The following is a 27,517-nucleotide window of genomic DNA, read 5'->3' on the forward strand; positions in this document are numbered from 1 at the left end:
ACAACAAGTGGGACACAATCATGAAGTGGATCGACATTTATTGGATATTTCAAACGTTTTTAACAAATCAAAAACTGAAAAATTGGGCGTGCAAAATTATTCAGCCCCCTTAAGTTAATACTTTGTAGCGCCACCTTTTGCTGCGATTACAGCTGTAAGTCGCTTTTTGGTATGTCTCTATCAGTTTTGCACATCGAGAGACTGAAATTTTTTCCCATTCCTCCTTGCAAAACAGCTCGAGCTCAGTGAGGTTGGATGGAGAGCATTTGTGAACAGCAGTTTTCAGTTCTTTCCACATATTCTCGATTGGATTCAGGTCTGGACTTTGACTTGGCCATTCTAACACCTGGATATGTTTATTTTTGAACCATTCCATTGTAGATTTTGCTTTATGTTTTGGATCATTGTCTTGTTGGAAGACAAATCTCCGTCCCAGTCTCAGATCTTTTGCAGACTCCATCAGGTTTTCTTCCAAAATGGTCCTGTATTTGGCTCCATCCATCTTCCCATCAATTTTAACCATCTTCCCTGTCCCTGCTGAAGAAAAGCAGGCCCAAACCATGATGCTGCCACCACCATGTTTGACAGTGGGGATGGTGTGTTCAGCTGTGTTGCTTTTACGCCAAACATAACGTTTTGCATTGTTGCCAAAAAGTTCAATTTTGGTTTCATCTGACCAGAGCACCTTCTTCCACATGTTTGGTGGGTCTCCCAGGTGGCTTGTGGCAAACTTTAAACAACACTTTTTATGGATATCTTTAAGAAATGGCTTTCTTCTTGCCACTCTTCCATAAAGGCCAGATTTGTGCAATATACGACTGATTGTTGTCCTATGGACAGAGTCTCCCACCTCAGCTGTAGATCTCTGCAGTTCATCCAGAGTGATCATGGGCCTCTTGGCTGCATCTCTGATCAGTCTTCTCCTTGTATGAGCTGAAAGTTTAGAGGGACGGCCAGGTCTTGGTATATTTGCAGTGGTCTGATACTCCTTCCATTTCAATATTATCGCTTGCACAGTGCTCCTTGGGATGTTTAAAGCTTGGGAAATCTTTTTGTATCCAAATCCGGCTTTAAACTTCTTCACAACAGTATCTCGGACCTGCCTGGTGTGTTCCTTGTTCTTCATGATGCTCTCTGCGCTTTTAACGGACCTCTGAGACTATCACAGTGCAGGTGCATTTATACGGAGACTTGATTACAAACAGGTGGATTGTATTTATCATCATTAGTCATTTAGGTCAACATTGGATCATTCAGAGATCCTCACTGAACTTCTGGAGAGAGTTTGCTGCACTGAAAGTAAAGGGGCTGAATAATTTTGCACGCCCAATTTTTCAGTTTTTGATTTGTTAAAAAAGTTTGAAATATCCAATAAATGTCGTTCCACTTCATGATTGTGTCCCACTTGTTGTTGATTCTTCGCAAAAAAATACAGTTTTATATCTTTATGTTTGAAGCCTGAAATGTGGCAAAAGGTCGCAAAGTTCAAGGGGGCCGAATACTTTCGCAAGGCACTGTATATGACATATACAATTCGATTTCTTTACAATAGAGAAACAACATAGCGATGACACACTATTTTGATTTCTAAGTAGAAGCGTTGTTTAGATAGTGCCATATAGATAATGTATATATTATTTTATACACTTTTAAATCAAGCTCCCACTCCAGTTTTTATGTCCGTCTGCATTGTTTCACATTATTCACATAGACTGTGTGTGTATTCTTAATAATTCAAGGTCTTAAATGTATCAATAAATTCCTCTCTGCAGTCCACGCTGCTGTGGCTCTTTTACAGAAACCGGGGGCCATCTGTGATTGGTCCAATTTTTTAGGCAGGTGGTCCCACTCCCCTCGTGTTGTCGATGCAGGTGGGCGGAATCTTTCCCTGCAGGTGTCATGTTACTGATGATTTGTCACCAGATATTGTTTATGTTTTTACCATTGTGGCCAGATGGAGGACTAGAGCGCAAACTAGTTGGCACGTCAGGGACTACAGTTGTTGACAACTGTAGCATTGTAGCTATGCATAATACTTTTTCCTAACCTTAACCCCATTCTCCTAACATGCTACATTAATTCACCAAACCTGCTGTGTTAATTCTAACATACCACGTTCATTCACCTGCAACCAGAGATGGGCAGTATTTCTGTTACATGTATTTGAAATGTGTATTACTTCTGAGTATTTTGTGTAATTTGTATAACACTGGGCTGAACTGCACTCCAATGTATGTTTTAACAAGATACTGTTGAGAGCTATAATTTGTATTTTCAAATGACAAAATACTTTTTTCTATACAATTATTTTTATAGCGGTTCACAATTGTGTGGCCCCCTTTCACCCTGTGTTGGTATCAACATTCTGATGGCAATATGGTGTGTTAAGAGCATCTGATAAATTAACAAAATATAATTGTATATGTACAAATGAACAATTGAAAAGCATGCTGAGTATTCCTCTAATGAGCTTCGCCCAGAAACAAGGCCAATAGTAATACCTAGTGTGCTTTGGTATGTTTATTTTCACATATACATTTATATTTTGGTCATTTAGCAGACACTTTTATCCTGAGTGACTTACAGTCAGTGCATTTAACTCATGTTGATAAACAACAGCGTATCACAGTCATAGCAAGTCAAATGTTTCTGTAACCGTTACTGAGAATGTTGTTGCTGTTCGGTCCGGCAACTTGCAAATGTATTTCTGTATTTTAAAATCCAAAATACATTTATTTTAATTAAATATTTTAAATTTTGTAGTTTATTTTCATACGTTGTTCTTTATGGTATTTTGAAATTGTATTTTGTCATCATTGCACATCCCTGCCCCAACATTAATTATCCTAACCTGCTATGTAAACAAACCATCTGTGGCGACAAATCATCAATATCACCACACCTGTCGGCAAGATCTAGTCCACTCAGCTGGCAGACGTTTTGGCATAATCAATTCCAGCACCTCTGCTCACCACTGCTGTCAGGAGGCAGTTTGCCCCTCCATCCATCAGGGATGGGAGGGCGTATTGTTCCCCGAGCCCCTGGGCCTCCCTTTGGCCTCCTGCCTGAGGACCCCTGCTCCCGGGACAGCTGTATAGCAATCTGGGTGTATACCGCATGTTCTTTCCCTCGGACTCCAGCACGGTCACAGCAATAATAGTGTTTGTGCTGTTCATCCTGGGAACACCTGATCTGGATGCTGCTGTCCCAGAGTGTTGGAACGAGCCCCCTGGCCCTACTGGAGTTTCAGAGGAGCCATGGTGCATGTGGCTAGGGCTTGTCCCTAACCTCAGTACAGTCTTAACGCCGCAGGGACGCACATGACTGGATCTGGCCTCAGATTCTAGTACAGTCTCAGAGGAAGAGGTGGTTGAGTGACGGGGTGTGTGGCTGCTGCCACTGGCAGGTCCTTGGGCCTTGTGACCTGGCCCAGCGAGACCCCCTCCCTGCGAGACCCCCTGCCTGGTCTCATCCATGTGACCCCCCTCACGGCCGTGTCCCTGGAGAGAGGGGATGATGGGGACCGATCGTGTGCGGAGAGAGGGAGGAGCAGGTTTTAGTCCTCTGTCCAGACGGGTGTAGGGCACCTCCCTCCAATCTTTCTTCCACGCTGAACGAGATAGGGTTTGCATATTCTGGAACCCGCTCCGCTGGCGGTCGTCACCACCATCCCTCCCAGTGTCAAACCTGAAGAGATGCAGAGAATAGAAAAGGGAAAAAAGAGAGGGTAGATGACCTTTTGCTCCCAAACCATTATTGCACGATTTCTCATTTTCACACGACAAAGCGGAGAGGGAAAGAGAGAAAATAGGAATAGAAATCCCATCCCATACAATTCAAGCCCCAAAAAACATGTTTATTCTCTGAAGTACTGGGAATGCATAAACATTGTGTAATTATTTATAATCCACCCTTACAGAAATGAATGTGTTGCTGCAAACTTCCCTCAAGTTAGTAAATTTGCTGCAAACTAAATAGTGGGCCACAAAATGTTGCCAGAAGTTTGCAAACATTTGCCACTAGTGGTGAATCTGCGGCAAACTTTTGGAAACAATAATATTTATTGTCACTTGTGGCAAAAGTTTACCAGAAGCAGGTTCCCATGAGTTCACACATGAGTTCCAAGACCAGTAACAGTTGATGACCAATCAGGTGGATTAGAAACATCTGTTGGAAACTACCTACCAAAGTTGTCCAGTAAGGGTCTAACTTATTAATTAGCTTTAACATTTTATTATCTAAATGATGCCTACTTAGCAATGTCATGTTTTATGGGATAGAGTGAAACACTGACAGTTTCATTCTGTCAGTGCCACTGACTGACTGGGTAGCGCTTAGCTTTCATATTTTTGCAGAATTCATGATTTTCCTAAACAATTATATTTTCAATCAACAGCTAAGGTAGCTAGCTAGCTAGCAAAAATATGAGTTGATTTGACATCAGAGTAAAACTCAACTTTTAAAGATGGATACCCTTCCCCTACCCTTGGTGTTGGAAGAGGCTGTATTAGGAGGAGGATGCATCAATACCCTGGAAATCTATTTGTGGTGCAATCGTTCATAACACTTTGAGTGATAAAGGGGCGGCAGGTAGCCTAGTGGTTAGAGCGTTGGACCAGTAACCGGAAGTTGCTAGATCGGACGAGGCAGTTAACCTACTGTTCCTAGGCTGTCATTGTAAATAAGAATTTGTTCTTAACTGACTTGCCTAGTTAAATAAAAAATAAATTAGTGTATCGTCTTTACCCTCCTGTTGTGTTCCTGTCAAATTGGACCGATTTACAAGTTTTCTCTATGAAAAATGTAGTTTATTTAATCTGATTGTCATAAGGTTCCATGACTTTGTCCACACAGAGCATATGAACGCACAAAATACATTGATGATTTTCATAACATTTTGGGTGTGTTATTTAGCTTTTGTACACCTGTGGTGTTCCCGGTCAAAAATGACGGGTCATTAGAAATGAATGGGTGAGACTACAATTAGTGCATAAAATTGAGTTCAGGCACATGCCCATTCATCAGAATGACACACTTCCTCTCCCAGACCCCACATGCATGTGTGTTTGAGGACACACACACACACACGCACAAACCTCACTCCCCTTCTTGGCTTCCATGGCAACCTTTCCTCAATAGAATCTTTCGCCTACGGGAACCACACCTGTTGGCATTCTCACAAACAATCTCAGAATTGTTTCAATAATATATAGACCTGTTCTCACAGCTCTGGTATATAAAGCTTTTTTGAGGCCTTGCTCACAGTTCATTATGTGGCAGCACAATGACCAAACGATATACTGTGTGTGAGGCTCTTGATCATATCTTTGATCATGACACTGGTGAGGAGGAGAGAGGCCAGGCAACTGACAATGAAGATGCATTGGAGGAGGAAGTGTCAGAAGTTGAAGACAACACAGAATATGATCCAGACCAAGAGACAACCGATGTGGAACATTCCAGTGATGACGAAGAGGGCCCTGCTGAGGTTGTTGCTACATTCCGGTCAAAGAATTGGAATTTGTCCTGGTCTTCATCCCCACCGAGAATATGACAACAGGGCCAACGACACAAAGTAGTCTGTGATAAATAGCACAATATCTTTCATCTGAGTATTTGTTATAGTCAAAGTAATCCATATATTATGCTTTTTTTTACTCAAAAACAAGTTGTATGAGCTCAGGTTAATGAGGCCTACAGGCCATAAATAGCAAATAGAAGTTCAAAACTTGCAATGTTCACAAGAACTTAAGTTGATAAAAAGATCTAACGCAACATTAGGTGAAAATACATGTATTTATAATCAGCTGTAATGGGGCGGTCCTTTTGGACCGAGAACACAGAATTAACTAACATGAAACGAACACAACAGGAGGGTTGAAGAGTGATAAGGTAAATATATGCATGTATCATTTCCATACAGTACCAGTCAAAAAGTTTGGACACACCTACTCATTCCAGGGTTGTTCTTAATTTTTTACTATTACCTATATTGTAGAATAATAGTGAAAACATCAAAACTATGAAATAACACATATGGAATCATGTAGCAACCAAAAAAGTGTTAATCAAATCAAAATATATTTTATATTTGAAAATCTTCAAAGTAGCCACCCTTTGTCTTGATGACAGCTTTGCACATTCTTGGCATTCTCTCAACAGCTTCATGAGGTAGTTACCTGGAATGCATTTCAATTAACCGGTGTGCCTTGTTAATTTGTAGAATTTCTTTCCTTAATGTGTTTGAGCCAATCAGTTGTGTTGTGACAAGGTAGAAGTAGTATTCAGAAGATAGCCCTATTTGGTAAAAGACCAAATCCATATTATGGCAAGAACAGCTCATATAAGCAAAGAGAAACGACAGTCTATCATTACTTAAAGACATGAAGGTCAGTGAATAAGGAACATTTCAAGAACTTTGAAAGTTTCTTCAAGTGCAGTCACAAAAATCATCAAACGCTATGATGAAATTGGATCTCATGAGGACCACCACGGGAGAGGAAGACCCAGAGTTACCTCTGCTGCAGAGTTCATATGAGTTACCAGCCTCAAAAATTGCAGCCCAAATGCTTCACAGAGTTCAAGTCACAGACACATCTCAATATCAACTGTTCAGAGAAGACTGCGTGAATCAGGCCTTCATGGTCAAATTGCTGCAAAGAAACCACTACTAAAGGCTACCAATAATAAGAGACTTGCTTGGGACAATAAACACGAGCAATGGACATTAGACCGGTGGAAATCTGTCCTATGGTCTGATGAGTCCAAATTTTAGATTTTGGGTTCCAACCGACGTGTCTTTGTGAGATGCAGATTAGGTGAACGGTTGATCTCTGCATGTGTGGTTCAAACCGTGAAGTATGGAAGAAGAGGTGCAGCATGGCAATGTGCATAATTGTAGGAAATTAGCTGTAAAACTGAAAATGTTTCTCTCCGCTCCATGGCAAAATAAGTAGAATTACATGAAATAATTTGGGCCCCCAACACAATGTTGTTTATTAACCCAATAGGCTAGGGCCGGCTCTGACTAAAGGTGTGGGTTACGGATGTAGGTATATATCTGGGAACGCAGACCCGCTGCGACCCCTCATGATGAGTTCCAGTTTGTGGCCCCCACCCCCATAAAAGTCAAAGTTGCCCATCCCTGGTGTAAAAATAGCAGCTGGCTGTAGCCCATGTACCCCAAAAGTCCAATTTCAGAGTCCAGTCTAGATGGTGTTACGAATTAGCTAGCATTAACCACATGCACACCTTACTTGCTAAGAAGTTATAGAAAGCTAAACCAACAACCAAAAAAACTCAATTGGATTCATTCTAAACGTAGGACCAACGAGGAGAAAATTAGCTAGCTAGCATTCATTTGTTTATGCAGAGACGTCTTTGTTGCAGCATCTTATGAGTAATAAACATTTTCCATGTTTTCCGTCTTTCTGTGTTACAAAATGTGTTGCGGTCATGACGCAAGTGGCACTAGTGCTGTCAAATACTCCCATGTATCTCGTTTGACCACCTGTTTTCAACTACATTTCGGTCAGCTATCGTCATTGCAAACTAGCACTTCACATAGGCTAGCACAGCTGTTATTAGAAAACGTCTGAGATACTCAAATCCTGTAGCTACCTGGCAAGTCAACCTCGGCAACAATGTTATTGTGGTGCAGAATGTTACATTAGTCTTTTCATTTTAAGATAACCTTCAATTAAGTGTGTGGTTACTACTGGTTGTGGATCCGAGGCGAGAGAAATTGTCATGTTTTTTTGTTTTGGTTAAGGCTCAGAGTTGGCTTATTGATATTTTGAAAACTGACACTGCTTCCATAGACATTATGGATAACCGAGAATTGTCAATGGCTTGGAACCTCATTTCAGCCAGTCGGATTGCAGATTTCACCAAACTAGTTGTATTTTTATTTATTTAACCTTTATTTAACTAGGCAAGGCAGTTAATAAGAAATTCTTATTTACAATGACGGCCTTCCAAAAGGCCAAATGCCTCCTGCAGGGACAGGGGCCTGGGCTTAAAAATAAATACAATATAAATATAGGACAGAACTCACATCACATCAAGAGAGGCAGCACAACACTACATAAAAAGAGACCTAAGACAACAACATAGCAAGGCCGCAACATGACAACACAGCATGGTAGCAACACAACATGGCCACAGCATAAAACATGGTACAAACATTACTGGGTACAGACAACAGCACAAAGGGCAAGAAGATAGAGACAACAATGCATCACACAAAGCAGCCACAACTGTCAGTAGGAGTGTCCATGATTGAGTCTTTGAATGAAGAGATTGAGATAAAACTGTCCCGTTTGAGTGTTTGTTGCAGCTCGATCCAGTCGCTAGCTGCAGCGAACTGAAAAGAGGAGTGACCCAGGGATGTGTGTGCTTTGGGGACCTTTAATAGAATGTGACTAGCAGAACGGGTTTGAATGTGGAGGATATGGGCTGCAGTAGATATCTCAGATAGGGGGGAGGGAAGCCTAAGAGGGTTTTATAAATAAGCATTAACCAGTGGGTCTTGCAACAGATATACAGAGATGACCAGTTTACAGAAGAGTATAGAATGCAGTGATGTGTCCTATAAGGAGCATTGGTGGCAAATCTAATGGCTGAATGGTAAAGGTAATAAGGAAATATGGTACAGTATTGAGATCTAATTTCAAAATGTGTCTTCTTAATTTTCAAATGCTGTTAGTGAAACCTAAAAAGACCCACTCAATAAAGCCCCGAGGAGTGAGCCATTTTTATTGTCTGACTTCAGAGACCATAAATGTCCATAAATGAGTACAAATAATTGAACTACTTTCCCCATTCTTCTCTTTTACAGGGGAATGTGTGCACTGGAGGTAAATCCAGCGCATCTTAACATATCTAAAAATAACTGACACGGCACATTTGGCTTCAATCCATTCTTCATCTGTGACAGGTAAATATGTGTTTCTGACAGTGTTTAACGAAACTCACAATGCTCGTTGGGGATTTGCTGTCAAAATTGAAAACACGGCCTGGTTCTCATGCCAATATTCACGCTTTTGTTCTCTCTCTCTCGCTGTCTCTTTATGGTCTCTCTCCCTTCCTCATGCTCTCTGTCTCCCTCACTCCTTCGCCCTCTCTGCTTTACATTTTAGCCATATAGCAGATGCTCTAAGTGATGCTTTCTCTCTCCCTCTCTCTCCCCATCTCTCCCCATCTCTTACTGCTTATCCCCAGAGACCTGAGGGTGTCTCCATGGCAACAAGGGAGGGAGAGTTTTGTATGGCTGTTAAATCTAGAAATAGGTCAGTCCAACTTCCCTGCGCCAGCACAGACTTTCTTTGCTGATGGATCTGTAAAGGGGTTATCAATAGTTAATATGTTCCAACTAGTCAACTAACTAACCCAATCTTTGCATGTCGATGAGAAGAGAAAAGCACTCTTATACCACTCGTTCCCTGAGGATTTGCAAGCCATTAATTGGCTATGGCTACAGATTCCTCCTCTGCTGCTTAAAAAAAATATCCTAGTTATCTCTCCCTCTCTGCATGTGTGTTTGTGTGTGAATGCATACTGTGTGTGTGTTTGTGCACATGTGTGAATACTCTACATATGGCCTGCATACTATGTGTTTGTCGTTGCATGCAAAACCTGCACACTGTATGTGTTGTGCGTGAGCGTGCATATTGAATGTGTGCATAGTGTCTGTGTGCATGCATACTAGTCTGTATGCTGTATGTGTTGGCGTGTGTTTGTGCAATGCTCCAGGAGATCTACTCACAGTCGTTGAACGAATATGCTGAGCTTCCTGCATGCTACCCTGTTGAATACGAATATTAATTGTGATGTGATATAGAAGAGTTTGACAACAGTTTGTACTTTACAAGTCACTGTGATGCTTGAAGAGGTTGGCATGCTAATAAGAACGTTGCCAGGGACTTTCAAGTGCAATAAATTATCTCGGAGACCTATGGTTGTGTCTCAATTGGCAACCTATTCCATTTGTAGTGCACTACTCATTGGTTGCACATTTTGTCACATTATTGTGACAATACTGCGCTGTCACTCAGTTTGCATCTCAAAGCGCATCATTATGTTCCGTCACTTATTCACACACATTGTTCAAAGGTAAACGATCCAGACAGATGAAAAAAACATTAGGGTTAATTACTTACTTAGCCTATTTCGCATGATAATTGAATAGGACTAACAAATACCCAGTGAAGGCTGGTCTGCCAGCATAACCAGCTAGACAAGCTATTCCTAAGCTGGGTATTGTGGGTTTCGAATCCCATCTGGGGTGCCATTTTTTATGTAATGGTTTTGACTTAAGGTTATTGTTTGTTTGAGGTGCCAGGTAGGTCATGACTACCTGAGAAAATATTGATTTCTTCTTTTTGTTTGTGTGGGAATGAGTCCTGTCTGGGCCAGTACAAAAGACTCCGTCAGTATAGAAATACACTTCGTAAACTCTTAACCCTTGTGTGGTGTTCATGTTTTTGTTATTCACCCAATGTTCGCGGGTCTGATGGACCAAAAACATTGTGTTTTTAAAACAATACAGCCATAATAATTTACGCAAAAATACTAAGATGTTGAATTACATCAATTACAAGCAATATAGACAGCATACATGGTTAATATTGGCCATATACCTCTGCTAAATCACATTTTTTAATTTTTTAATTTTTTAAATACAAAATCTGATTTTTGTCAACAAAAATCTATTATAATCAAGACATGGGTAGAATAAATCATGTTAATCTTGAACAAATACAAATGAAACAAGGAACAAATTGGAAAGACACATTTTACATACAGTATTTTATGGAAAATTGTAAATGAGCCCCATTTAACACAAATTAAGGCCGGTCTACACACCACATGAGGGACAGAGTTTTACTGTGTGTGTGATGCTAATTTATTTATTGCACTTGATGCATGCGTGCCATGTCTTCCTGGCCTTATTACGTCCACACACATCGCAGGGCTTCTTCTTGTTGCTAATCTGGAATGATGAAAACACTTACTTCAGGAATTTTACTAACATCTCACTCACTAACTCACTCAAATATATAGGCCAACTAGCATCGTCCGGTTTAGGGATGGTTTGGCCGGTAGAGATATCATTGTCTCATCGCACACTAGCGACTCCTGTGACGGGCCCGGGCGCAGTGCATGCTGACCAGGTCGCCAGGTGCACAGTGTTTCCTCCGACACAGTGGTGCGGCTGGCTTCCGGGTTGGATGCGCGCTGTGTTAAGAACCAGTGCGGCTTGGTTGGGTTGTGTTTCGGAGGACGCATGGCTTTCGACCTTCGTCTCTCCCGAGCCCGTACGGGAGTTGTAGCGATGAGACAAGATAGTAACTACTAACAACTGGATACCACGAAATTGGGGAGAAAAAGGGGGTAAAATAAATAAATAAACAAATATATAGGCCAAGGTAGGAGAGTCAGACACACACACATGCAACAACATCACTCACAAATCACTCACACTTACTTCCTGTATTGCCGCTGTTGCTTCTGTTGGTCGGGTAGATGGGGCACTAGCATCCTCCTCCTGAATCCTCCTCACGATGGCTGCAGAAGCTGGGGTCCTTGGGATATGTTTCCTCCTCTGGATTTGAGGTCTTACCAATGCCTCCTCAAGAAAGAGCTGTCTGCTCTGGAGCTTCCCTCTGTTCCAATCTGTGTTCAACACCATCCAGATTACAAACACATTGTATGCCGAGATATCCAAGATGTTGAAGAATATCACAAATGGCCAGCGTAGGATTTGTCTTTTGCAGCTGTAGCTAGTCACCAGCTTGTCTAAACTGTCCGCCTCTCCATTTGTGGCATAGTAATCCATTATGATTTCTGGTTTTTGATGTTCCTGGCCACAGATTGTCCCATCCCTATGCAGCGTACTCGTGAGTACCACATTTTGGCCTTTCTTTGGCACGTAGGACACTAGGAACGTGTCGGCCTTGAACACAAACTTAGAGGAATTGATAGGCCTGTTCTGTGTATTCAACAGCTGAAGTGGGAGCTCTGGCTTGTTTTTCGTACTGTTCCTACAATCGTTAGCTTCCTCTTGAGGAGCTCCTGTCCCAACTTGTGCAAAGTAAAAAAGTGATTACATGTGATGTTGTGGCCACGAAGTCCCTGTGTTACGTCCAGGACAACCCGCATCCCTTGGTTCTTCTCAGGGGCTCCTTCATCTGGCTTCCCCGTATACAATTGCAAGTTCCACGCATATGATGAACCAGCACCACAGGCAGCCCAGATCTTGATTCCATATTTAGCGGGTTTAGACAGTATGTACTGCCTGAAGAGGCAGCGTCCCCTAAATGGCATAAGACGCTCATCAACAGTAACGTTGGGCCCAGGGTTTTAAAACAGGGGAAGGCGGTCCAACCACTTATCCCACATTGACCTGATTGCAGCTAGCTTGTCTCTCTGCCGCCGACTGGTGTCTCGGTTATCGAAGCGCATAATCCTGGAAACAATGTGGAAATTTTCCAGAGACATTGTTGCACAGAAAAGTTCTCTGCCAGTTTCTGCATCACACAGGGATTTTGTTGATTCCCCATTGGACTGGAAAACACCAGTAAGGATATGAACTCCAAAGTATGCATCTCTCTCAAAAAACATTCCTTCCCTCCAATTTAGTGCAGACCAGAATGATTTTTTGATGTGTCTGTGATGAACAGTTCAAAAGAAGACTTTATGTCCTCCACCATCCGCGTCGGCCCTGGTTGCATCCTCATCACATTGGCAGCCATGCAGGGTGGCTTATTTCTTGGGCAAGAAGACAATTGTATATCAAAAATGTTTACATCCATATTTCTACCCCTGCAAGCTACTGATGAGTTGGTTGCTGATGGGCTGGTCCTGGGGCTGGTTGCTGATGGGCTGGTCCTGGGGCTGGCTGCTGACGGGCTGGTCCTGGGGCTGGCTGGGGGTCAACCTCATCCTCTTCTTCCAACTCACTGTGCAGGTTCCCACAAGACATTGTGTAGTTTCACACAGTACAAAAGGTAAAGAGTTTGAGAAAAGCAGGAGACAGGCAGACAGGCAGGGAGACAGACAGGTTCTTGCTGCTATGTTGAAACAGCAGGCCCATGGAGGAGGAAGACAGAGTGAAGGCACACAGCAAACCTTTTTGCTTCATTTTTACTTGTTTTCACCTATACACACACTTGTTTTACCACCGGGTCCAGTGGACACAAACACGACATATGTAATATAAATGTGTAGGGGGTGCACATTGTGCAGTCACTTCTTTTTTACATGTTCTTCACAGAAAATGAGCCAAGGCCAATGAGTCTCAGGTTGAAAAAAATATTAAATTGTATCATTTTTCTTTTAGTAAACATTTTAGTAAACGGGTCCCACAGACTCGAACACCACACAAGGATTAAAACAATGGAAATAACTTCAAAAACAAATGTTATTTTGCATTGGTTGTATTACCAAAATAAATGATCACACACATAATAATGTCACAGCACAATGGTCTCTGGTTCCTCAAGAAAAGTCCTGTAACTTGTGCCTAAAAAGAGTGCAACACGGTAAATGAGATCAAGTGACCTTAATCACGCATTATTTGTCTGTTCATAAAGTGCATTTTAAACCCAGTCTCAATCACACAATCAAAATCTCTAACTATTTTACCACACAACAACAAAAGGTTATCAGAACTCCCAGTAGTCTTTAACAACAACTAAAAACATAACCCAACATGGTGTAAATCACATTAAAACAAATGTAAAACCTGTTTGAAAAAGTTGTTGTAGTCAGTCGATCAGTCAAACAATCCAATCTGCCAACAGAACTCCCTGTTCCATTGCATGCCTTCCCTCCATTTAAAGGGATATCAACCATATTCAGATCCAGATCCCTATGGCTTCCACATGGTGTGAACAGTCTTTAGACATAGTTTCAGACTTTTATTCTGAAAAATGAACGAGAACGATCACATCGCGTCAGTGGATGGCTGGGTGCCAGCAGAGTTTTGCATGCGCAACAGCTTGGAGCAGACATTTTCTCTCTCTCTTCTATTGAAAAATCTACGGTCCGGTTGAAATATTATCAATTATTTATTGTAAAAACAACCTGAGCTTTGATTATAAAAAACATTTGATATGTTTCTACGAACTTTGCGGATACTATTTGGAATTTTCATCTGCCCGTCATGACCTGCACGAGCCTGTGGATTTCTGAACAAACCGCGCCAACCAAATGGAGGTTTTTGGATATAAAAAGAGTCTTTATCGAATAAAAATAACATTTATTGTGTAACTGGGAGTCTCTTGAGTGCAAACATCTGAAGATCGTCAAGCGATTCATTTTATTGCTTTTCTGACTTTCGTGACCGATCTAATTTGCTGCTAGCTGTTTGAAATGTTTTGTCTGCTGAGAGAGATGTCCTAACAGAAACGATTGGATAGCTTTTGCTGTAAAGCCTTTTTGAAATCTGACACGCCAGGTGGATTAAGAACAAGGCAAGCTGTGTTTTGCTATATTGCACTTGTGATTTCATGAAAATTAAATATATTTAGTCATTTAATTTGATTTGGCGCTCTGCAATTCAGCGGATGTTGGCGGATGGGTGCACCAAGAAGTTAAAGGTGTTTACGATAGCTACATCATGTAGCTACAGTGGTTTTTCCTTCAAAAGTTGCATAACACTGAAGCACACCTTGCGGGCTGCCGCAGAATTCTATGGCACGTTATTTGATTGTCAGCCATTGTTACCATTAATGCTAGTTAGTGCTAGTACGACCACCAGAGGGCATCTTTGAAAAGCATTTGATAGTCTTCAATATTGGCTGTGCTAGAGAATTTAAAACCTTTATTTGGAAGAACATAGTATATGGGATTGATTTTAAGAAATTTAGGTTCATTAATTAGATTAATATTATGGTGTTTCTATTCCAAGAAAATCAAAAACCGAAACCTTCAGGGTTTCCGTTAGGATGGAACGGAAAATATGGCGCTGTACAACGTGACGGTCGGAAGTAGGCTACAGTATTAAGAGCATAACATTTCCACAACCTAATTGTAGTCTAACCAATACCCAAAAGGAGATTCAGTGAAAATAAAAAACTCATTGATTTATCAAGACCAGTCCCCATGCTTGTCATAGAGCAGCACAAAACAGTGCTAAAATAGTTGACCACAGCTTGTTGGCTATTGTTTCAAATCCAAATCCTAGCGATATCAACCCAGAGCATATTGGACTGCTTTTCTCGACCACATCACCGGATCCCTACCTCAAGTTCTGGACCATTACACCGGATCATCGCAGCTAGTTCAATGCAACCGAGTGGCCATTGCTGGCTAACGCCTGTCCAGAAGCAAGCACCAGTTAGCCTTGAGCTAGCCTCGAGCTAGGCCCATCTCGCGGCTAGCCGAATAGGTATACCAGCTAATTCTTGGGTTACAAAACCTCTTTTGCCAATTGGCCTGGACCCTTTATTGGCGACACGGAGCCCCGCCAATCCATCACGACTGGTCTGCAGACTTAATCGTCCAAGGTGGTTTTAAAAGGCTTTTCCGTTGCGATGTCACCAAAGACCCATCTGCTAGACCCGGCCCGCTAGCTTTCTGAATTGCCGTGTCTCCCGCTCACCTAGCGGTTCCCTGACTCACATATTGTTGCTCATTGGACCCTATGATCATTCGGCTACACATGCCTCTCCCTAATGTCAATATGCCTTGACTACTGCTGTGTCGGTTAGTAATTATTGTCTTATTTCACTGTAGAGCCCCCAGCCCCGCTCACCATGCCTTAGATACCGCTTTTGTCCCACACCTCACAAATGCTGAGACCTCACCTGGCTTAACTGGTACCTCCAGAGACACAACCAATCTCATCGTCATTCAATGTCTAGGTTTACCTCCACTGTACTCTCATCCTACCATACCCGTTTCTGTACATTATGCCATGAATCTATTCTACCATGCCCAGAAATCTGCTCATTTTATTCTCTGTTCCCAACGCACTAGACGACCAGTTATTTTATCCTTTAGCCATACACTTATCCTACTCCTCCTCTGTTCTTCTGCTGATGTAGAGGTTAACCCAGGCCCTGTAGCCCCCAGCACTAGACTTATTCCCCAGGCACTCTCATTTGTTGACTTCTGTAACCGTAAAAGCCTTGGTTTCATGCATGTTTCATCAGAAGCCGCCTCCCTAAGTTTGTTTTATTCACATACATTAAGGGAACATTTTGACATTTTGTGTATAGTTAGTGAGAAAGTCCATATTGCAAATGTACGGTCCCTTACTAGACGTCCGAAAACGTTTGTAAAATTTGCGGTCGGCGTCGGGCCGTGCGGTAGGGCCGGACCTACCGGGAAGTCATCAAATTAACTTTGGTCGGACATTCGGTTTCCGTTTTATAAAATACTCAAATTTTGGTCATTTTTGCGCTGTCCCGGAAATTCCCACAAGAGGGCATAAGGAATCATATTGCAATTGTACAAAACATCACGAATCACGATGGGGCCTTATCTCGAAAACGGAAAATATTTCGAAGCCGAAACTTGGTGAGCGTAGGTTTGGCATAATGGGCAGTTGGCCCCGAACAAGAAGGCGTCTAGGCCTCAACGGTTTTTTAGTTATGGCCATTTCTCTGGGATTAAAGGTCCAAAATGAAAATAGAGAAATTATTTTTACACTTCACGTCAAAGTCAAGGAGCCTCCGGTGTCAATAAAAAAAGAACCAGCCATTTATCTATCGTCATTTAAGAGAAATCGTACAATGACAAATTGGTGATGTTCACAAATATACGTTTTTTTTCTTTCAACAGTTACAGATCCAGTTTCAGGGTGTTCATACGAATCTTTTTAAAGTGTGCTGCGGAGCTCTGCGAGATTTCTGTGATTTTCTATGATTTTCTGAAATAACACACACTCGCTAAACCCTCCGTAAATAACTCAGTTCTTAAAGTAAAGACTTATAACTCAGGATTCTGTAAAGGCATACCCCAATCAGGATATGAGTTTATTTATAGCTTCCGGAAGTGCCTTAAATGGTGTCATAGTGGCAGTTCCCAAGGGTTAAAAAGGTCAGATCTTTTCAAAACTTCATATGTGTGATTAGCCAACCCCCATAAACTGTAAGTCAGTCATTTCTCCCAACAGATGTCAAAGAAAAGCTCTCACACACACAAACAGCAAGGATGGAGTGACAAAGTGCAGTGCTTAAAGACACAGAGAGCCTGCAACGGCATTACCATAATCCCTAGGCCGTGCCGAGTTCAACGAGATATCCCGCTTGACCGTAGCTCGCTCGGTCTAGGCACAGCGACCATTAGAAAAGTAGTCCCAAAATGAAGCCTGCCCCACAATGTCATTTGCTTTTGGGTGACAGTGAGAGAACCGTTAGGGTGAGAAGCACAATTCGACCTCAGGTACGTTCCTAAGGTCCTCCCGATCCGTGCAAGCCTAACCTTGACCGTGTGGCATTAACCCTTAATAGTTAAAAGAAGGTGTTTACATCAAACAGTTTGCATTGACTTCTCTCCCCATAGGAATACATTGCCTGCACTCCTACATTCAACCTGAAGCCTATGTGGGTTATGAATGCCGTATGAACCTGTCTTCGGTACCAGTCCATCAGGCCACCATGAGGTCTACCTGTGTTGATTCTTAGCTTCCTGGACCAACCGGAAGTGGTTAAAATCACCCTAAAAGTGTATACCCATACCCTGCCTGCATTTTGATAGACATAGTGCATTCAACCCTGTGTAAATCAGTCAGTTCTTAACGTAAAGACTTAAAACTCAGGATTCTGTAAAAGCATACCCCAATGAGGATGTGTTTTGACAGGGGCTGTTTCGAAGGGTTAAAAAAGTCAGATCTGTCCAAAACTTCATATATGTGATTAGGCAACCCCCATGAACTTTAAATCAGTCATTTTTCCCATAAAATTTCAAAGGAAAACTAAATCACTCACACACACAGCTTGGAAGGAGGGACCCATTGGGGTGCGTAGAGACATACACTGCCTGCATTAGTTAACCTTGTTGGAACTTTTAAAGAACCGTCAGACCTAGAGTTCCGAAACTTTAGAAACCAAATGCACGTGCATTTGCAATATGATTCTATAGTGAAAAAACATCACCAAATGGACATGATGAAATCAATACAACGAGTGATGGAAAGGAACAACTATCACTGCCCGGCCATCCTGTGTTCATCAGGTCAGTCAATTTTGCAATTCTGCATGATTTTTGAGCTTGCCAAATTCGTGATGGTAAATGCCCATTGAAACATATTGCAAATGCACATGCATTTGCAATATGATTCAATAGTGAAAAAAACATCACCAAATGGACATGATGAAATCAACACAACGAGTGATGGAAATGAACAACTATCACTGCCCGGCCATCCCGAGTTCATCAGTTCAGTCAATTTTGGCCCCCAAAAAAGTGACTTTTGACTTTGACTTTTGACTTCCTATGAAATCATATTGCAAATGGACAAATCATATTCCTTATGCACAAGTAAAAAAAAAAAATATGATAAGAAAATATGACTAAAGTATGTTCATACAGTTCTTACACAAAAAATCGAAAGAATTTCGAAAAACGGTCCAGAAAGTACTTTTTTAAGGGGTGATAAGTTTTTGACAAAAAAACATTTTTTTAAAATGTTGCTTTTGGATGTTGACTTGGGTTGCATTTCCAATATGAAAAACCCCGGTGGAGCGCACTCGCCACCTGTTGGATTTTTGAAGTGTTACAACTGGCACTTGCCATATTGCATTTGCAATCAACTTTACACGAATCAACGCCACATTGGGTGGTATTGGACATCGTGTATTTGGTTTGTCCAATGCCAATGTTTTGCCAATCATTTTTGTCCATTTCAGGGGAGTATTCCCTTACTTCTTTAGCACACCCCGCCAGCCCTAATGTACTAGCCATGTCTGAATCCTGGCTTAGGAAGGCCACCAAAAGAATTCTGAAATGTCCATCCCCAACTAAATCATTTTCAGGCAAGATAGAACTGCCAAAGGGGGCAGAGTTGCAATCTACTGCAGAGATAGCGTGCAGATAGAGTTCTGTGTTTCTATCCAGGTCTGTGCACAAACAGTTCGAGCTTCTACTTTAAAAATCCACCTTTCCAGAAATAAGTCTCTCACCGTTGCCACTTGTTATAGACCCCCTCAGCCCCCAGCTGTGCCCATGGACACCATATGTGAATTGATTTCCCCCCATCTATCTTCAGAGTTCGTAATGTTAGGTGACCTAAACTGGGACATGCTTAAAACTTCTTGGTGACAGGGGGCAGTATTTTCACGTCCGGATGAAATGCATGCCCAAATGTAACTACCTGCTACTCATCCCCAGAAGATAGGATATGCATATTATTAGCAGATTTGGGTGGAAAACACTCTGAAGTTTCTAAAACTGTTTGAATCATGTCTGTGGGTATAACAGAACTTATTTAGCAGGCGAAACCCAAAGGACAAACCATTCAGATATTTTTTTTGAGGTCACTCTCTTTTCAATGGTTTTCATTGGGAATCCAGATTTCTAAAGGACCTTCTTGCAGTTCCTACCGCTTCCACTGGATGTCACCAGTCTTTAGAAATTGGTTGAGGTTTTTCCTTTGTGAAATGAAGAAGTACGGCCATCTTGAACGAGGGTCACTTGAAGTGTACTGTTAGATAGAGGCGTGTGACCAGAAAGCTAGCTACAGTTTGTTTTCCTCCTGTATTGAAGACAGATCATCCCGTCTTCAATTTTATTGATTATTTACATTAGAAAATACCTAAAGTTGTATTACAAAAGTAGTTTGAAATGTTTTGGCAAAGTTTACAGGTAACGTTTGAGATATTTTGTAGTCACGTTGGAACCAGTGTTTTTCTGGATCAAACGCGCCAAATAAATTAACATTTTGGATATATATTGACGGAATTAATCGAACAAAAGGACCATTTGTGATGTTTATGGGACATATTGGAGTGCCGACAAAAGAAGCTCGTCAAAGGTAAGGCATGAATTATATTTTTATTTCTGCGTTTCGTGTCACGCCTGCAGGGTTGAAATATCATTTTCTCTCTTTGTTTTATGGAGGTGCTATCCTCAGATATTAGCATCGTTTGCTTTCCCCCAAAAATCCTTTTTGAAATCTGACATGTTGGCTGGATTCACAACAAGTGTAGCTTTAATTTGCTATCTTGAATGTGTGATTTAATGAAAGTTAGATTTTTATAGTAATTTATTTGAATTTGGTGCTCTGCATTTTCCCTGGCTTTTGGCCAGATGGGACATTAGCGTCCCACATATCCCAGAGAGGTTTTAACACCCCGGCCGTTCTACAATCTAAGCTAGATGCCCTCCATCTCACGCAAATTATCAAGGAAACTACCAGGTACAACCCTTTCTAAAATCTTTGAAATAATGTAACATGGGCTCAAACCAGGGACCCTATGAACACATCGATAACAATCACACATGAAGCATCGTTATATATAACTCCACAAGGAAACAGCTACTTCAAGGTCTCAAATCAAGTGACGTCACAGATTGAAACACTACTAGCACACACTGCTAACTAGCTAGCCATTTCACACCAGTTACATATAAGTCGCTTTGAACATATATAATAAATTAGATTACTCTAAATTAAAACATTTCTAGAATGGCCATACCTCTTTCCCTCTTGGGTGCATTAACCAATATTGAATCTGACCTTAATTTTCCCCAAGATGCTGTGCTGCAGGATGACATACGCTCTAAAATCAGTTTTTATTTTTGCCCACTTCAGGAATTTAGATTTTTTTGTGTAGTTACCTTTTAATTCATGTGCACATACCTCTAGTATTGTTTGGTTAGCAATAGTGATGGGCAGTCTTTTTTTTGTGACTGCTCATTTGGCTTTATCCATTTAAAAAGAGCCAGCTCATTTGGCTCCCAAACGGCTCTTCATTCAAAATACTTAACAATCAACCTACAACCATTGCGAATCTCCAATGTTAAGCCCAGAAGGTAGGTTACCATTGTCAGGTCTGAAAAAAATCAGCATGGACCAGATTGACGTGCTCTCCCTACTATTTATTGTTTCTGCAGTGTCCTTTAATGTACTTGTCCTCTTGCTCAGTTGTGCACCGGGACCTCCCACTCCTCTTTCTGTTCTGGTTAGAGCCAGTTTGCTCTGTTCTGTGAAGGGAGTAGTGCACAGCATTGTACGAGATCCTCAGTTTCTTGGCAATTTCTCACATGGAATAGCCTTAATTTCTCAGAACAAGAATAGACTGACACGTTTTAGAATAAATTTTGAGCCAGAACAACAGTTTTCAGCTGTGCTAACATAATTGCAAAAGGGTTTTCTAATGATCAATTAGCCTTTTAAAATTATAAACTTGGTTTGGCTAACACAACATGCCATTGGAACACAGGAGTGATGGTTGCTGATAATGGGCCTCTGTACGTCTATGTAAATATTCCATAAAAAAAATCTGCCGTTTCCAGCTACAATAGTCATTTACAACATTGACAATGTATATACTGTATTTCTGATCAATTTGATGTTATTTTAATGGACAAAAAAAGGCTTTTCTTTCAAAAACAAGGACATTTCTAAGTGACCCCAAACTTTTGAACGGTAGTGTAGATAGCCAAGGAAGGCACTGAGCCCAAGCTGTCCCCACAAACCCACGTGCTTGAGATGTCCTCCTCTACCTCATACTATTCCTCAACAATTCCATCCCCAGGCTGCTGCACTTACTGCTGATAGGTCAGTTCAGACAGAGACCTGCCATTTAAGATATTTAATGTACTGTTTTCAGTTTATTTGTGAGCATCCATCCATTCTCTCTTGGAGATTGTATAGAAATATGTATCTTTTGTGTTTATTAAATGCAGAGGTGAGTGGCATCAGACGTGACTTATTCTCCTCCAGAGGAGGAGAAGAGGGCAAGTGACCTGGCAGAGGATGCTGAAACCATTCTAATGGTAAGACAACCTGAAAAATATGTGGCGAAAGAAACGCACACCTGTTAAGACGAGGTGCTGGCTAGTACTACTCTTGAAAAGGGAAAGGAGAGCTGCACACTGTAGGAGCTCAAATGAAATAATTGAGCAACCAACGTTTCGACAGACAAACCGTTGGTTATTCAATTATTGCATCTGTGCTCCTAGAGTGTGCAGCTCTCCTTTTTATTTTTCAACCTCAAAAATATTCCTATAAGAATTCTGCTTTTGACATCATACTTTATTTGCTCTAAAGGAATTTTACATATGTCCTGATCCAATATGTTTTCCACCTGATCACATCAATAATTTGAGATTTGTTTGAAATTTAGTATAGACTCATTTGGAGAAGTCTAGTAAATCAATGTAACATACACCACATTTATTTATTTTAGTCAGGTCTAAAGAAACATTATGATATGAAGAAAATATATTTCAGAAGAACAGAATATGAGTAGATCTACTATCTGTTATCTGGCTACGCTCCATGCCATACGCTGTAGACTTGTTCATTTAGCTGACAAGATATGCGTATAAGTCCCGTGGCATTATTTTATATTATTTTATAGTAAGAAGAATATAATTGAACATAGAAAGGATATTTTTCCCATTTTGGAGCGAGTGCACATACAGTACTGTTGAGCGTAAAAGTGCTCATTTGAAACAGGTCCTATACGCTAGACTTAGGGTTATTTGGCAACTTTAGTTGTGAACGATACAAACCTTAGAATGTCTTAGAAATCAAAACATATACGGGCTGCATGATGCAACTATAGGCTATTGATGATATGATACATTTGCAAAAAACCTTGTGCTCTGTTCCTTGTCTCAGGTGGCACAGCTGTTCTCTCATCAAGTGATCATATGTTCACCCATCAGACTTTTCTCAGTTTAATCTTGTTTTTACTAATATGTAAAATGTATGATTTAGAAAGGCCCATTATTAAATGGTCAGGAACAGGGGCAAGAGAAAAAACATGTCATCCGCATATCGAATAGCGAATGGAGGCCGGGAGCAGTTCTGTTCCTTAATGATGCCTGGTAGGCTACTTCGGTGTTAAAGCGGAGCTGTGCCTAATTTGAGCAGCTGAGAAATAAATATAATAACACTTATTTCACACCCACACATCCAATCACTGTTTGAGGAGCATGCTCACACTGCGCAACAGGTGATATTCCACCCAAACTCTGTATGCCATGGGCTTTCCAACGCTGTTCCTGCAGCTACCGAGTGCTTAATTTGGGAAACCAAGTGAAATCTGCTTGGAAACATCAATAGCAACATGTTTTCACAATGACACACATTTCACTAAACCGTTGACAGACCCTCTGCACGCTCAATAAAGGAATAAAGGAGAGAGGAGGAGATGGAAATGCATGGTGGTGAGAAATTCTGTCTAGCTAAAATGGTAAAATGTCAGCCAATTAATTATGAAAATATAACAAATTCAAAATCAAATAAAAATTCACTATAATTGTAAGCCATCCAGTACAATCAATGAAACAAAAGCATTGCCTAGGGCTGTATGTTCCCTCCTAGACTCTTGGATATAAATTTGAGCATACAGTGCATTCAGACCCCTTCCCTTACTCCACATTTTGTCACATGAAATGTTTTTCCTCATCAATCTACACACATTACGCCATAATGACAAAGACAAAACAGGTTTTTATACATTTTTAGCAAATCGATAACGTTTTGTTTTTAAATACCTTAAGTATTCAGACCCTTTGCTATGAGACTCGAAATTGAGCTCAGGTGCATCCTGTTTCCATTGCTCATTCTTGACATGTTTCTACAACTTGATTGAAGTCCACCTGTGGTAAATTAAATTGATTGGACATGATTTGGAAAGGTAAACATCTGTCTATATAATGTTCCACAGTTGACAGTGCATGTCAGAGCAAAAACCAAGCCATGAGGTCGATTGAATTGTCCAAAGAGCTTTGAGACAGGATTGTGTCGAGGCACAGATCTGGGGAAGGGTACCAAAACATTTCTGCAGCATGTAAGGTCCCCAAGAACACAGCGTCCTCCATCAATCTTCAATGGAAGAAGTTTGTAACCACCAAGACTCTTCAAAGAGCTGGCAACCCGGCCAAACTGAACAATCGGGGAGGAGGGCCTTGGTCAGGGAGGTGATCAAGAACCCAATGGTCACTCTGATAGAGCTCCAGAGATCCTCTGTGGAGAGGGGAGAACCTTCAAGAAGGACAACCATCTCTGCAGCACTTCACCAATCAGGCTTTTATGGTAGAGTGGACAGACGGAAGCCACTCCTCAGTAGTTTGTGAAAAGGCACCAAAATGCCTCCCAGACCATGAGAAACAAGATCCTCTGGTCTGATGAAACGAAGAGTGAACTCTTTGGCCTGAATGCCAAGTGTCATGTCTGGAAGAAACATGGCACCATCCCTACGGTGAATAATGGAGGTGGCAGCATCAAGCTTTGGAGATGTTTTTCAGCGTTAGGGACTGGGAGACTAGTCAGGATCGAGGGAAAGATGAATGGAGCAAAGTACAGAGAGATCCTTGATGAAAATCTACTCCAGAGCGCTCAGGACCTCAGAAAGTGGCGAAGGTTCACCTTCAAACAGGACACGACCCTAAGCACAAAACCAAGACAACGCATGAGTGGCTTCGGGACAAGTCTCTGAATGTCATTGAGTAGCCCAGCCAGAGCCCGGACTTGAACCCGATTGAACGTTTCTGGAGAGACCTGAAAATAGCTGTGCAGGGATGCTTCCCATCCAACCTGACAGAGCTTGAGAAGATCTGCAGAGAAGAATGGGAGAAACTCCCCAAAAACAGGTGAGCCAATCTTGTAGCATCATACCCAAGAAGACTTGAGGCTGTATTCGCTGCCAGACGTGGCCACGGGCCATTTAAATTACAGGTTATAACGCAACAAAACAGGAAAAATGCCAAGGGGGATGAATTATTTTGCAAGGCACTGTACAGCGTCACAAGGAATTTGTGTATGTGTTATGAATTACCAAAGTTTTCTGACTTTAAAGTAAGTAATCTGTCACGCGATATAGAGACTACTGTTGACGTTGGAAGTTTACATTCACTTAGGTTGGAGTCATTAAAACTCATCTTTCAACCACTCCTTAAATTTCTTGTTAACAAACTATAGTTTTGGCAAGTCGGTTAGGACATCTACTTTGTGCATGACAAGTCATTTTTCTAACAATTGTTTATAGAGAGATTATTTCCCTTATAATTCACTGAATCACATATCCAGTGGGTTAGAATTGTACATACACTAAATTGACTGTGCCTTTAACTCTTTTGGGATAGGGGGCAGCATTTTCACTTTTGGATGAATAGCGTGCCCAGAGTGAAGTGCCTCCTACTCTCCCAGATGCTAATATATGCATATTATTATTAGTATTGGATAGAAAACACTCCAAAGTTTCTAAAACTGTTTGAATGATGTCTGTGAGTATAACAGAACTCATACAGCAGGCGAAAACCTGAGAAAATTCCAACCAGGAAGTGGGACATCTGAGGTTTGTAGTTTTTCAAAGCTTGGCCTACAAAATACACATTGAGATATGGATAAAGTTGTACTTCCTACAACTTCCACTAGATGTCAACTGTCTTTAGAAACGTGAATGAGGATTCTACAATAAAGGAGGGGCTCATGAGACCTCTTTGAGTCAGTGGTCTGGCAGAGTGCCTTGGTCTCATGACTTGCGCTCCCGATAGAGTTACTTCTCGTTTCAGTGCTTTTCTTCAGACAAAGGAATTCTCCGGTTGGAACATTATTGATGTTTTATGTTAAAAACATCCTAAAAATTAGATTCCAAACATCGCTTGACATGCTTCTAAAGGACTGTAACGGAAATGTTCGAGTTTGTCTGGACGAAGTGCTTGCGCCTCATGAAGATGAATTAGTGGGCTGAACACGCTAACAACAAGTGGCCATTTTGACATAAATGATGGACTTCATGGAACTTAATGGAACAAATCAGTCATTTATTGTCGAACTGCGATTCCTGGGAGTACCGTTTGATGAAGATCATCAAAGGTAAGTGAATATTTATGGTGTTATTTTTAACTTCTGTTGACTCCAAAATGGCTGATATTCCTCTGGCTGTTTTGGGTTCTGAGCGCCGTACTCAGATTATGCTTTTTCCATAAAGTTTTTTTGAAGTCTGACACAGCGGTTGCATTAAATGCTTTTTCAGTCCTTCCACTTGCGTGTAGAAAGGGACAGAAAAAAGTTTCCTTGTGAGGGTAGTGGTGTATCCAGGGAGAAAAATATTCTTCTGAATTTTCAGTTGTGGTCTTATGCTGCTATGCATTGGAATTATTTAGCAAATGCAGTAGTACTGAAAAAAGTGTATATCCTGACTAAAGTACTAATTACTCAGAATACCAAAATAACAAAGAATGAAACACCATACATTTAGATAAATCATTTTTTACTATTTATTTAGGTGTGACATCTGCCAAAGTCTGCCACCCCCTTAACATATAAACAGACACTGAAAATGTGCTTATTTTTTTTATAAATCTGGTAGCTCTCAAGAGCCTTTTCTTTCCTGAGCAGTTCATTTTCAGGAGTGTGCTGCCAGCCATGAATAATGAAAAGTTAAGATATTGCCATGCTTTCACATAGAGACGTAGTTTATGTTTACATTTTAGCAGACTCTCTTATCCAGAGCAACAAGGATAAGTGCCTTGCTCAAGGGAACATCAAAAGATTTTTCACCTAGACGATTCGGTGATTCAAACCAGACACCTTTCAATTACTGCCAATGCTCTCAACAGCTAGATTACAAAACACAAAACATTAAACACAAAAAGGAAAATGGTAGTAGATAATTGGTAAGCTGGTTAAATGAAATACTGGTCTTGGAACTTTCAGACGGACGGAGTGGCCTTCTGGTCAGACTTCGGAGGCGCGCACCCCACCCACCGCTTCCGAGTATTTTACTCGGTAATGTCCAGTCTCTAGATAACAAGGTAGATGAAATTAGGTCAAGGGTTGCTTTCCAGAGAGATATCTGGGATTCTCTCTAGGGACATGCTGTCGGATTCGGTATAGCCACCGGGATTCTTTGTGCGTTGCGCTAACAGGAATAAACATCTCTCTGGGAAGAAGGGCAGGGGTGTATGTTTGATGATTAACGACTCACGGTGTAATTGTAATAACATACAGCAACTCAAGTCCTTTTGTTCACCCGACCTTGAATACCTCAATCAAATGCCAATCGTATCATCTCCCAAGATAATTCTCAACGGTTATTGTCACAGCTGTGTATATCCCCCCTCAAGCCGATACAATGACAGCCCTCAAGGAACTTCACTGGACTCTATGCAAACTGGAAACCATATATCCTGAGGCAGCATTTACTGTAGCTGGGGATTTTAACAAAGCAAATTTGAGAACAATGCTACCTAAATTCTATCATAATAATGATTGTAGTACCCAGGCTGGCAAAACACTGAATGTTTTACTTTTTTTTCACCTTTATTTAACCAGGTAGGCAAGTTGAGAACAAGTTCTCATTTACAATTGTGACCTGGCCAAGAT

The 27,517-nt window shown here is 41.2% G+C and overlaps 1 protein-coding gene across 1 annotated transcript in view; it reads right to left on the reverse strand.

The window, feature by feature from the left end:
- Positions 1 to 1,447: 1,447 nt before the first annotated feature.
- The window catches only part of LOC110498826 (pro-neuregulin-3, membrane-bound isoform-like), a 323,361-nt gene continuing 297,291 nt past the window's right edge, over positions 1,448 to 27,517 (reverse strand). The window contains exon 9 of the mRNA XM_021575470.2: positions 1,448 to 3,687. Within this exon, the coding sequence (XP_021431145.2) occupies positions 2,925 to 3,687 (763 nt within the window). The 3' untranslated portion in view covers positions 1,448 to 2,924. The remainder of the gene's footprint in view (positions 3,688 to 27,517) is intronic.

Source organism: Oncorhynchus mykiss, chromosome 20, assembly GCF_013265735.2.
Source record: "Oncorhynchus mykiss isolate Arlee chromosome 20, USDA_OmykA_1.1, whole genome shotgun sequence".
Lineage (NCBI taxonomy): Eukaryota > Metazoa > Chordata > Actinopteri > Salmoniformes > Salmonidae > Oncorhynchus > Oncorhynchus mykiss.